Raw genomic sequence first — 13,342 nt, 5'->3', positions numbered from 1 at the left:
TAAATTCTGTGTGTAAAACCACCCCAGAAGACACCCATTGGATGTATGGAACAGCAGCTGTGCAGAATGATGGCTTTGAGAAGAAGTTAAGAGGACTTTGGCATTTTTGCTCCTCACTGTTGTTTTGTTTTGTTTTTTTTCACAAACCACCCTGATCCATTGGAAGAATATGCAAGTCATCCTCCCTTATGATTATTTTGCAAGCAATGATTGTCGAAACAAGGCTAGAAAAATTGCAGGCATTGTAACAAATTAAACTCAGGACTGCATTTCCAGCTGTCTGGAACAGCTCCTTTGTTTTAGACAACAGTTCCATTAATGTTCCAGAGTCTGTGATTATTTGAGCTCTCAACAACATCCTGTTATTCATTATTTCTCTCCAGGAATGAACAACCATGATCCTGAGAGCTTTGAGGTTTTAGGAAAAAGTCCAGTCATGTCACAAGCTTCATGACAGTGTTTTGCAAGTGAGTCCTTTCCTATCAATTCTAAACTAAAAACATTTTCCTACTGTCTGTTTATTCATTGTTGTTATTTGTTACAATAGGCTTTGTTGGTTTAGACCAGCAGTTTACACACAGTGTTCTGTGCCTCCCAAAGGGCCAGGAACTGTTTTAAGGGAGGCAAAAAAGGAATTTAAAGGGGCACAGGGAAAACACCTGAACCGCTGGAGTTACTACGAGATGGCAAATGAAGGAGACATCTGGGATCCCAGGTCTTGTAGGGTCTGAGCAGCTACTCAGACTCTCTCTGCAAAGCAGATTAAAGTCCTGGTGATCTCTCTTGCAATTAAACCTTGTTTTTCTCTGTAGGTGTTCCCTAAAATGTGGTCATTCTCTCAGAAATGCAGGGGGAAGGCATAGCAATTACAGATATGGGAAATCTGAGAAATACACTGGGAGAAATGACCCAGCTCAAGAAATCAATGGCCAAAGTTTTTCAAACCCCAGATGAATGCCCCTCTCTCAAGACTTGTCATGTAAGGAAAAGGGGAATATTGCCCTGGGATGCCATTCCAGCAGTGATTGCTCTGGGACCAGGAACCTTCCAGCTCCTGCACGACTACAAAGCAGAGCTGGTGGGCAACAGAGCTGGGGAAGGGTTTGGGGCACCGGGAGAGGCTGAGGGAGCTGGGAAGGGGCTGGAGAATCCCTGAGGGAGCTGGGAAGGGGCTGGAGAGTTCCTGAGGGAGCTGGGAAGGGGCTCAGCCTGGAGAAAAGGGGGATCAGGGGGGACCTTGTGGCTCTGCACAGCTCCTGCCAGGAGGGGACAGCCGGGGGGTCGGGCTCTGCTCCAGGAACAGGGACAGGAGCAGAGGGAACGGCCTCAGGCTGGGCCAGGGCAGGCTCAGGGTGGAACCAGCAGGAATTTCCCCATGGAAAGGGAGCTCAGGCCTTGGCACTGCCCAGGGAGGGCTGGATCCCCATCCTGGAGGTGTCCAAGGAACTCCTGGATGTGGCACTCAGAGCTCTGAGCTGGGGATAATTTGGGGATTTGGCACAGCTGGGACTTGAAACTCTCAGAGGGCTTTTCCAACCTGGATAATTCTGTGGGTAAATCCCACTGCAGAAATTGATCTTCCAGGTGCACAGCAGCTCCTGGGAGCCAGGTCAAGGCCCTCTTGCCTCATTTAAGGGATCCCACACCTGAAGGTTTTGTTCTGGTCACATCCCAGTGCTGGGGTCAGGGCTCGGGGCACTGGGCCCAGACACTGAACCAGCAGCTCCAGAAACTGGAACAGCCCCAGGAGGGGAGATGAGAAAGTTCAGATGGGAAACAGAAGCGCAGGCAGTTCTCCTGGCAGCTGGGAGCAGCAGAGTTTGGCTCCAAGCTGAGCTGCAGACCTGTTGAATTGGCCAGCAGAGACGGAGCTGCAAACGCTGCTGGAACTGAGCTGAGCCTTCCTGGTGCCTCCAGAGATGATCTTAACCCTGAATTATGAGGCAGCACAGCCCAGGGGCAACACGTGATAGATGGCTACAGAATGTCCCAGGCAAGGCAGACACAGAAGGATTTGATTGCCCTTATCTTGCCCCACAAAACAAAATATTGCAATTTAATGTGGAATAATTGCATCCCCTTTTTTATCCTCTTGACAGTTGAGACCTCAGAGAAAAATATAAAAAATAGCTTGTCCATATTGCTTTGTTAACTATTTCAAAGGGGATTAAGACAAGATTTTTCTATATGTGACAGAAAGGATGACTGAGTTTTAAACACATAAAGCCAATTTTGCTTGCTGAGGATTTAACCATTGATTCAAGCTATGGGTGCAGTCAGCTGGAAAACCAAAGCTAAAACATTCCTGCAATAAATTCCCAATCCATAGCATGACATCTATCCCAAGAGACTTAACTTACCCCAGTGCTCACCACTCCTCACATCATGATCCATTGGCATCAGTGTTAAGTAAAGCTAATGAGAAACAGCTCAAATGTTTTGTACCATCCCATCATTTCATCCTCTCAGTTAACATTTAGACAATAATCTTAAAAATAGAACAAAAAACACACTTAAAAATATTATTAATATTTTCAGTGGATTCTGATTTTGCACAATGTTGTACTTAAATTTTTATTATACTGGTCAGAAAATAATTTATCTTTTCAGAGTTAATGTATATCCTGCTTATACTTATGTCCCACAGGACATCAGATAGTCCAAAATTAGCTCTTAAAACGTCATGAATTACAGAACCTTTGACTCCCCGAGATGAAAAACCCCTTTATTCTTGAAATGCACCTTGATTGGTCCAACAAGACTAATTAATCATGGAAAGTTATTCCATTAATAGACACTCCAGCATGATCAAGCAAACTTGAGGCATCTGTAGTGGCAAATTTTCGTTTGGGTTTGGGAAACCAGGGTTGGAGCATTGTGGAGCACATCCTCCTCCTCACTGGGGCTGGTGTGTGGGAATTCTGAAAATCTGTGCCTGTCTTTGTGAGCTCTTTGCAACACCAGTGATTCACATGTGGAAATACGGCTGGATAGAGCCCTCAGGTCACTGCAACAGAGCCTGATTTGGGGAGGATGAGCCTCTAGTTTATATTTTATAACTAATACATTTGATTAAGTTATATTTTTATATTACCTTCAGTAATACTTCACATTTCTGAAAGCAGGAAAAAGCAGTGAACAAGCCCATATTCTGAATTGCAGGCAGACTTCTGCCCAGCATACACAATCCATATCAGAATTAAAAGCCAGAAGGCACATCCTAGGAGCAGCTCCCAGAAGAAAGGGCTGCTCTGTACCCACGGGGAGATGCTCAGAGGAACTCCTGCCCTATAGCTGGAGTTTAGCAGGCTGCTGGTGGGTCCTTCATTCATTCTTTTCTGCTCTGCCAGCATTGTCAGAGGTGTGCACTGAGTATTTCCTGGCTCCCAGCTGAGTCAAGCTGGTTTAAATCGATCTATTGAGGAAAGCAGATGGGCATGCTCAGGCAGATCTATGGGCTCAGTGGGTTTTGCCTCTGGAAGAGAATGGGCTTTATTGCATCCTGGCAGATCCAGAGAATGAGAAGTATCTGCAGCACTCTTAAAATCCTGGGAGGAGTTCTGGGTTGCTACAAGGATGCCTCATTCCTGTGAAAGTCCCAGATCTTCCCGAGTCAAAAATCCCCACTGTAGCCGGCAGCCCTGCCGAAAATTGGCATTGAAATGCAGCTCCCCGGGGTCGCTCCGGCTGCTGTCCCCCCCTGGCAGCAGGGCAGGAGTCCCCCTGGAAGAAGCCTGCAGGGATTTGATCCCGGTAGGTGCAGGCTCAGTGATGCTCTTTGCTCACAACAACCGCGTTTCTATTCCGTGAGCTGCATTCCCTGCCTGGGTGGGGCATTTCCCTACCTTCGTGCTGGGGGAATTGCCTAAGAAACAAAAAAGTCGCTGTTTCTCCCCAGCCAGGAGGGCAGGGCGGGGTGTTTGTGAGTGCGGGGGAGGGGTGGGGGGATCTTCTTTCTTCTTGTGCCCCCCTCTCGTACACCTGCAGAGAGCAGCGGACAGCGGCCGAGCTCTGGAGGGAAGGCTCTGGAGAGATGCTGCTGCCACACGGATGCAGGGGACATAAAAGCCAGCGGCTGCAGGTGGAGAGGATCCGTCCTCTCTGCAGCCTATCGCCTGCCCGAGTTCTCCCCACACAACATATATAAATATATATATAAATATATCTCTCTATATATGCACCCACCTTGTCATTCAGGTTCTGCAGCGCCTCCTTCCCCGTGGCACTCCTGATCTCCACCTTTCTCCCGAATTCAACAGATGGTTCCCCTCCCTTCCCGCTCTGCTTGGAATAGACGGACTGAGCATCTGGACCCAGGTGGGCAACATCCTTCTGCTTTGCCACCACTTTGTTACATCCGCGGCCCACCGAGAGCGAGTCGAAGTCGATGGTCTTGTTCTCCAGGGAGCCTTCCACCGGGCAGAACATGCCACAGAATTTCTGCCGAGGCTTGGGACTGCCCGAGCCCAGGTTTTTGAAGAAGGCTGGCACTTCTTCTTCCTCGCCCTGCCGCCCGTTCTGCTTCCTCTCTGCCATGGCTGGGGTGGTCTCCCTGCTAAGGGGGAATAACAACAGCGGTAACCAGGAGGATCCTGCACACACACACACACACACACACACACTCGGAGAGAAGAGGTGGGGAGGGAAAAAAGGAAAGCGGTAGGAAAGAGACGGATCTGGGTCCTAGAGATACGGCAACATCAGCTGCAAAGGGCTGTGCCCGGCAGGTCCCCTGCCCCCATCGGCACCGCCAGCCTGTGCCTCGCTCTCCTCCTCTCTTTCTTTGATGCAGCGCAAAGTTAAGCAAGGATGGGGCAGATCCTGCTGCAATAAAGGGAGGAGGCTTCAAGTTCCCAGCATCCAGATGCGGAGGGAGGGAAAAGGAGAGAGAGAAGGGGAAAAAAAAAAAAAAAAAAAAGCTCACTCTGCAGCAGAAACTGAGGACTGCTCCGGAAGTGATGCGGGTGGTGAAGTGGCAAATGGACTCGATCAGGTTGGAGCAACAGCCCCCTTCACACCCACCTCTCGCCCTCCCCTTCCCCGGCGTGCGGGTCTCGCTGTTCCGGGAGGCTGAAGGGGTCCGAGCACCTCCTCCCCTCCGGCCGCTCCTCCTGCCCGGCAGGGCGGCGAGGGGCTCTGCCCGTTCCCTGCCTCCCCCAGCCCAGCAATGGGAGTGCTCCGGGAATCCCATTGTTCCTCACTTTCCCCGAGGGCGGGAGCAGCGGGATCGCAGCTGGGTCAGCGGGGCTTGGGAGCAGAACGCTGACTCAGCTTCTTGGGGCTCGCTGGTGCAGACCCTCCTCAGGGGGGAAAAGGGCTGATGGGTGGCATTGAAGAGAGGATGAAACAGAGATAAGGATGGGAGAGGGATATAGGAACCGGGGGGAAAACGAGCTGGCAACGGGGACTTACCTCCAGAAGGTAAAATTATTGACCTTGGGAGTCAGTAAAGGCTCTGCAGTGCCGGGAGACCCCGGTTCCTCCCTGCGGGAGAGGAGGAGAGGCAGCCAAAGGCGGCTACGGCTCAGGGCAGGTTTCTAGAGGAGGAGACAGAGCAGCCCCGCGTGCTCCTGCCCGTGGTGACAGTGACCCTGCGAGAGATGGGGACATGGGGGACATGGGGGCAGAGGGAGGATGGGGCAAGGGCAGGGACGCAAAGGGAAGAGGGGGGCAGAAGGGAGATGGGAGCAGAGGAACGATGGGGAGGAAGGGAGAGATGGGGTAGAGAGAAGATGGGGCCAGGGGGGAGATGGGGGCGAGGAGAGGTTGGGGCAGAGATGGGGGAGAAAGGAGCAGATGGGGGCAGAGCGAGGGTGGGGAGCAGAGAGGAGACAGAGGGAGAAGAGAGATGCAGCGCAGAGGAGATGGGGAAGAGGGAAGATGGGGGCAAGGGAGAGGGGTGGAGGTCAAGGGAGAGACGTGGGCCCGGCCGGTCCCGGCCCAGCCACCGGCGCTGTCCCTTCAGCACCACCCGTGCCCGGCGTGGGGCGGCTCGGAGCCCGGAGCCCGCCCGGCTCCCGCTGCTCTGCTCCAACCCAGCGCCTGCTGCTCATCCTGGCATCCTCTGCCCCTTATCCCCCGGGGTTTGCACCGAAACGAGCCGCTCCAGGGACAGCGAGGCGGAGGGAGGGCTGGGGTCATTCCCAAAGGGACTCTTCCAGTGGAGCCCCCAGACCCTGGGAGCCCCTGGGGACGTGGGAGTAGAGCCAGTCTGGTCACAAAGGTAAGAAGTGCAGCGTACAATAGGTCGAACGTGGCCGTCTCCACCTGATAATGCGTTTTTTATGTGTGATTTGGGGCCCTCAGAATAATCCATATGCAATATTTGTGCGGGCCAAACCCAGTGGCCAGGCTGCTTATTGCCATGCATTATTCATTGAGAGGCATCTTTGCACATGCGTGCATTAACTGTTAATTGAGAGGTGTCTGTATCCAAATAGATCCAAGCACCTTTGCAAGACTTAAAAAAAAAAAAAACAAAACAGAAAACACTAAAAAAAAAAAATCATGGTGTATTTAAAAAATAATAATCCCAGAGCTATCTCTCCCTGCAAACCACACCCAAATCAAGGCATTTGTATCCAAAAGGTGGAAAATCACCAAAGCCAAGGTCACAACCAGTAATAAATGCACAGTGCAGTGATAAAAGACTCCAGACTAAAAGGAAAAAAAAAAAAAAAGCCTGCATCTTGGCCCTGAAGGATGAGGATGATGTGCTCTGGTAACTAATGAAGGAGGGAGGAATCCAAAGGCAGGGGCTCTCCAGGGAAACAGCCCCACCTCCTTCCCCTCCTGGGATCATCCCCGAGGACCCAAGCAGGGTTACAGCCATGCTGATCTCAAGTGCTTGGCTGGGGACTGGAGCCCAACAGATGGTCTCTCAGGTACTCACAAGTGCTGCTTTATTTCAGGTTTATAAATATTAATTGCCAGAGCCCTGCTGATGAGGCAGCACCGGAGCTGTGGCAAGTGTTGGTGGAGGCTCCAGCAGGAGGGAAGCCTCGGAGTGATGGTGCTGAGATGAAGGCAGTGGCTGTCAGGGACAGCTGGAATGCAGCTCCTTCATCCCTTGGCACAGCCCTGGGAGATGCTCAGATGGCCACAGGCTCTGTGGAGGGCTGGGAAGGATCTGCCAGGAAAGCCAGAGGCTGTGCAGGGATCCAGACAGGAATGAAATCCTCCAAATGTCTCAGAGCTGGTAAAGATCACCCCCAAAGGCCGAGTTTTCCTGCTCTACAGATCTGACTCTTTCACAATAACCCCACAACAGACAGATAACCTCACACGGAATATCCATCTCCAAGTGCTTCCCCCTTCCACAGGCACTGAGGACACACTCAGCAGTATTTCAGTTATTTGAGGTTTGTGTTTCCAGTTGGGCTTATGGCAACTCTGTTGAAGGCCTCACCTGTGTCTGCTGATCTGCTGCTGATCTCCCGTATCAACCCAAAAATTATTTCAATCACCCAGAGGAAATTCAGACATTCCAAACTGCAAAAAGACATCCTCCTTTGGCTTTATTCTCATTTTTGAGTATTTCAGGGCAGTTGGAATCACACTGGCAGCTTCAGTCTCCGTGGAGCAGCTTTTTATTCTGCTCCCATAATGAGCATTAATTAGTTCTTGCTGGATCAGTTATAGGGGTGTGCAGAATAGAATAAGCTGAATGCTTATTTGCAGATAAACCATTTAGCAACAGATGAAAATGGGTTAAATTTACAATATAGTATGTGGATATATTAATTGATAAAAGGAACAAAAGTGGGAAACTAAATAGAAACACTTCTTCAGATTTTCTGAACATCCTTAAACTCTGGACACCTTGGAGGAAGTGACTTCCACCAGGAATAACAGCCCAGAAAAGTGATGAATAGAGCACTTACCTGAAACTGCAGAGGAGAGTGGCAGAATCGGCCTAATTTAAGATCCTTTTATGCTCCTGCACAAAAGTCCTGAGTGCCATAAGTACTTCCTGCCTTCAGCACTCAGCACCCCGTGAGAGGAGACAATCCCTGCCTGGGGATTTGCCTTGGCAGAGACAAGGAGAAGGAACAGCACAAAGAGCCTGGACTGCACAATTTTCTTTTGCAAAAATAACTTTACACCGAGAGAAAGGAAATGTGAGCACAGAGATAGGCAGTGCTTGTCCAACAAGGGGGAAATTGTCTCTTTACTCTCATGCTGAGACTCCCTCGGTGCACAGAGCCCTGGAATCTGACAGGAAAAACTCAGGAGCACGGGGTGATGCCTGTGTCACACCAGTGGTGAGCAGGGATTTCTCATCTCCTGCTCCATCTGAAATCCCAGCTTTTACAAGAGCCAGGAGTGGCAGGACAAGGGGAATGGCTTTAAACTGACAGAGAGCAGTTTTAGATTGGATATTAGGGAAAAATTCCTTTCTGTGAGGGTGTGGACAGAATTCCAGAGCAGCTGGGGCTGCTCCTGGATTCCTGGAAGTGTTCAAGGCCAGGTTGGGCCTGGAGCAAACTGGGATAGTGGAAGGTGTCCCTGCCATGGCAGGGGGTGGGATTGGGTGGAATTTAAAGTCTCTTCCCACCCAAACTGTTCTGGGGTTCTCTGATTCCACTCCTCATGAATGAAATATCTAATGGTGCTTTATTCCGTTTCTTTCTCACAGTTGCTTCCAAGAGAACAATCAAACTTGTTTTGAATCAGAAACAAGCCAATATAAGCTCCATGTTGCTTTATTTGTCTTCCATCCTTAGGTGAGATAATTGCTGCAAATCCAGAATTTTCTTCATTATTTAACAATTAAGAACTCAGACAGAAATTACAGCAGTTTATTCCACCATTAAATTGCCATTATTAAACTAAATGACAGCAACTACTTCCAAATCTGGGGCCTTTCCTATTGCAAATAATTAATTATTGTACTTCCAGTGGGTGCAAGATTTATGATGCAAGGCAGGATCCCAGTGAAATTTGGGTATTTGCAGAAGCAGAACTCCACTGAGTCAATTCTCCAGTGAAAATGTGCAAAGAAACCTGGTACAAGGCACTGTGGCAATTGAAGGGATGGCTTAGAGAGCTCCAGCCTGGGTCTCTGCAGGGGATGATCTGTGAGGTGCCTTCCAACCCAAACCACTCTGATGCTCAAAGAGAAGCTCAGCAAAGCTTGAATAGAAATCAACAACATTTTAGGGATGCTCAGAGCAAGGATCTGTTTTAGGCTGTGCTGAATTCTGCAACCGGCACTGCTTACAAAATTATGCAGCCCTTAAAAGGATCAACTTGTTGCATGTGCCATTGCAATAATCTTAATTTCCCTGCCTGGCCAGAAGCTGGGCTCCCTCTTTCTGTGTGTTGCCTCACAAAAAAAAAAAAAATATTGCTGCTCCCTGCATCTCACCCTGGCATTTGAATTTTCTAAGACACAGGCTCATGATCAAGAGGTGGCACTGAATAAATGCCATTTCCAGAATATTCCTTGAGTATTAAAAATCCAACCGAATCCTAAAATGTTTAATTGGATTGGAAATTGTTCTGGCAGAGCACAAAATCTGAAAGGCCAAGTTGTCCACAGAGAAATCATTTACCAACTTTCCTTTGGGATAGGGTAATTGCTGGAGTGGCTGACAGCTTTCCTTGGCAGTGAGCACTCAAAGATGAGACACATTATTTCAGGAACATTAAAGACCAGCAGAAGGTCTTTTGATAAATGAATACAGCCCATTCAAATGCTGAGAAAAAGATCATTTTTTTCCTCATGCTTCTTTTTATTTCTGTTTATCCTATGCCTCACTTTTCCTTTATTTTTTTTTTCCTCAGCGACCTTAGCTAATATAAATAGCCCTAGCAAATTTCTGCCACTCAGATTTTGTTGCCAGTGGGTTTTAGTCCATGCAAACAATTTTGGTCTGTGCAATAGTACAAATATTGAGTCAATTAGCAGAGGATTTTCCAAAGGCCCAAATGGAAATGAGGCCCACAATTCTCAGTGACTTCCAGAGGGAGTGGAGACCCTCATTGCTATCAAAATCTCTGTGAAAGGCACTCACCCACCCTAAAATCTGATTTTTCTCAGCTGTTCCTAGGATGATCATCGACAGAAGCAACAGGAATATCTCTGAAGTGTTTAAGACAGAATTTAAGTATTTAAGATAGAATTTCCAAAATTGTTGATTCCCTTGAGATCCGTAAGTGTCCTATGACATTTGGAAGTCCCACCACAGCTGAATTACAGCTGATGACTGAGCTATGCTTCTTCCAGACAGTGTCATTAAGAGAACTCACCCATCTAACCACAAAAAGGCAGCATTAAATATTAACATTTCCTCTGAACTCCTCTCTCAGAATATGACAGCTCCTGGCTCAGCATCACTGGCATTCGTGTGCAGCTGGTACTGGGCAGGAAATAACCATTGATTTGGGGGCTGGAAATTATCTGGAGTTTTTCCAGCATTGTCTCAAAAGGACCCAGAATGGATAATGGAAACCTTTACTATTGGAACATGGCCTAAAATCTGACCTTCCCAGGCAGGAAATCTGGCCAAAAAGGAATGAGTGAATATCAGTTTTTGTCCTGTATACTGGGATCTCCTGACTGCTCCCACCTCCCCAGGTAAGGTCTTCTCACTGCAGACATGCCAGAGCTGATCCATGTGATTTCACACACCTTCCTAGTGCTACATTAATAAATAATGATGTCAAAAATAATAGCAAGGGTCATAAAGCACAGCTTGGCCTGAGAGTGATTCACCTACTTGACTTTGAGTGCTGGCAGCTCCCTGGGTTCCTCTGAGACAGGGCACAACAGCACTAAAATTAAAAATCAGATGTAAATTCAATAGGAGAAGGAGGCCAGGCTCATGAAAAAAAAAATTATTCTTGGATTAACATACTGCAACTGCATCAGGGGTGAAGCCCAGCTTCACCTTTCCTTTCAGCTGCTCTAGAATTGCTCTCTCCTGTCCCTGCTCTTCCCTGGAAATTCTTCCAGCAATTCCCACTCAGTGAAACCGCCTCTCCTTTTATTGGAATAAAAATACTTCAATATAACATAGTGATAACCTGGAACATCCAGCATTTATACCTTACTAAAGGTGACAGTGGATTGGAGGGTGAACGTGCCACCTCTCCAAAGACATTGGACAAACCACCAGTACATCAAATTTCTTCACCCTATGAAGGAATGCAAAACAATCGATTGTTTACAGAAAGGTGTGTGAGAAAATTTTCTAACAGAGTGTAAACTTAGAAGGCTTTAGAAAATCTTAACAATCAGGGCGACAGGTTCAGAGTTGAGAACATTCATCACCCATTCACACAGGCACATCCCACCAGCACAGAAATCCTTCCCCTCTCCCTTGTCAGAAGTTCATTGTGGATATCTCAGCTCCACAAGTTGAAAGAAAAGAGGGGAGGGCCCCAGGGGAGGAAGGAATGATGGATGAAAATGGCCAGGTGAGTTCAGAAGGTGTTGTTTGTGCTGGTTCTGTTTACTGGCTGGAATCTCTAGCAGCTCATAGCACAAAAGCATCTTACCATTAAGCTGTATTAAACAGCTTCACCTCATGTTTGGGGTTGGCTTTAGAGCCTATTTTAAACACAGGACACCTGTCTGCACAGGTAGGCTCTGAAAAACAGCCCTGAATGCCCTGCTGGTTTACATGCACACAATCACCCACCTGGTGAACCCAGGTGAAGGAGAGGAAAAATGTCTTGAGTCCATCTATAGAGGTAAACACTGTCCTGCTTTATTCTGCAATAAAAATGCCAACCAGAGACAGTAATGGAGAAGAAAGAACTGCCACACTGGAAATCCAATGGCTGTGGCTAAACTGGGCCATAGTGCCAGACTGGTACCAATTCCAACTGGAAAAAATGGGAAATAACTTCACAAAACAGATTTTCAAGCAGTGCAACACTTTCAAGTGAAACAGAAAGAACTAAAGCTTCATATATGCTTCACATTATTATTGCAGCAGGTCATGAGCTGTATAATATTATAAACATACACAGAAGCAGCAGCCTCTTCCAAAGGTCTCAATCCAAGATTTGCTTGATGATCAATGAACCCAGGGAACTGGAATTTGGTTCAAAATCAGAAAGAAGAACAGGGACGACAAACAGTTAAACAAAAACTTCATGCTGAAAATTTTGTGCTGAAGATACCAAAGCAAAAATCAAACCAAGTTATTAAACCACATAAAAGGAAAACTTCTCTTTTTTCTCTTGTTTTCACAAAGATTTCTGTCCTCTCCATGTGTGATGTCTGGGAGAGCCAGTGCTAACTGGAGAGACACCTTAGTGTTACAGAATTTTAATACAAAGGTAAGAAGCTTCAATTTCAAGCAATGATGTGCCCAGGGCTGTCTCTGCACTGTTCAGGTTCCTCATTTTGCTGACACAGCCTGGAAACCCAGTCAGGCCACGCTGTCCAGCAGGAGAGCCCAGGCCCCTCTGAAAAGCCTTCATCTCAGCACCCAGCCCCGAAAACCATTTGTCATTTCTGAAAATCTCATCTCATTACATTTTAAACAGTCCCACAGACAAAGGCAGCATTATTGGCCTCACTGTACACATGGGAAATGAGGCATAGAAATTCAAATTCACCTCCAGCCACAGCAGCAGCCTGGGACAGAGCAAGACACTGGGCCAGGCTCCTGTTTGTGCAGCCAGCCCTGTCTGGGGATCCTCCTCCAGCACTGCTCTGCCCTCACAGTTTCCAGCCCCCCATTTCCAGGCAGGAATAGCATCGGTGATAAGAAAAGGGCCTAAATAGACCAACAGCCCTGAAGCCTCAGATCTCATTGTGCTGCTCTGCACAAAGTCTGGGGCGTTGCTGTTGCTGCTGCCATGAACCAACATCCTCATGTTGCACTTATTAAATAAATCTAATCTTATTAAACTGCACTACAAGCTTTTATTTCATAAATCTCTTTGCCTTACAGATCACCCAGAGAGTTAACTCCTGCCTGGGCTCTGCTTTTCCTCTCCATCCTGACAAACCAGACATCCCTGTGATTCCATTGCTGCCAAGCTGGAGCACTTGGAATGGGCCACAGGGAGGGTGGGAGCATCCAGGGGCAGGGATCAGGAACCCCCCTGGACAGAGCCCCCAGAGACACTGGCTGTGATCTCTGTCCATGGAAAAGAGTTTTCACTCTTACAGGATCAATTACCAGCTCTGAGTGTTTGATATAAGTAATAATTAAGTGTGGCACGGGTGCAAAAGTAAAATTTTAGGATTCTAGATGAGGGGTCCAAAGGGGACAAGATGGAGGAAATTGGGTGTGCCTTGTCCTTTTTCTCCTTCTTCATGCCCTCCATGTTTCACTGTGGTGTTGGCATTTTTCTGTTGGTTCAGGCTGGGGACACA

At 47.9% G+C, this 13,342-nt stretch overlaps 1 protein-coding gene across 2 annotated transcripts in view; it reads right to left on the bottom strand.

The window, feature by feature from the left end:
• Positions 1-5,489, bottom strand: part of DPYSL2 (dihydropyrimidinase like 2) — a 53,560-nt gene extending 48,071 nt beyond the window's left edge. Inside the window, exons 1-2 of one of the 2 annotated variants that reach the window (XM_030290138.4) lie at positions 5,413-5,489; positions 4,186-4,555 (exon numbers count right to left, since the gene is read on the bottom strand). In XM_030290138.4, coding sequence (XP_030145998.3) covers positions 4,186-4,536 — 351 coding nt within the window. In that variant the 5' untranslated portion in view covers positions 4,537-4,555; positions 5,413-5,489. Of the gene's footprint in view, positions 1-4,185; positions 4,556-4,924; positions 5,126-5,412 lie in introns of those variants that run through there. The other variant, XM_030290139.4, reaches the window with a different exon arrangement.
• Between the last annotated feature and the right edge of the window lie 7,853 nt (positions 5,490-13,342).

Source organism: Taeniopygia guttata, chromosome 22 (genome assembly GCF_048771995.1).
Source record: "Taeniopygia guttata chromosome 22, bTaeGut7.mat, whole genome shotgun sequence".
Classification (NCBI taxonomy): domain Eukaryota; kingdom Metazoa; phylum Chordata; class Aves; order Passeriformes; family Estrildidae; genus Taeniopygia; species Taeniopygia guttata.
Note: the sequence above shows the minus strand (reverse complement) of the source record. Positions and strands in the feature narration are given on the sequence as shown.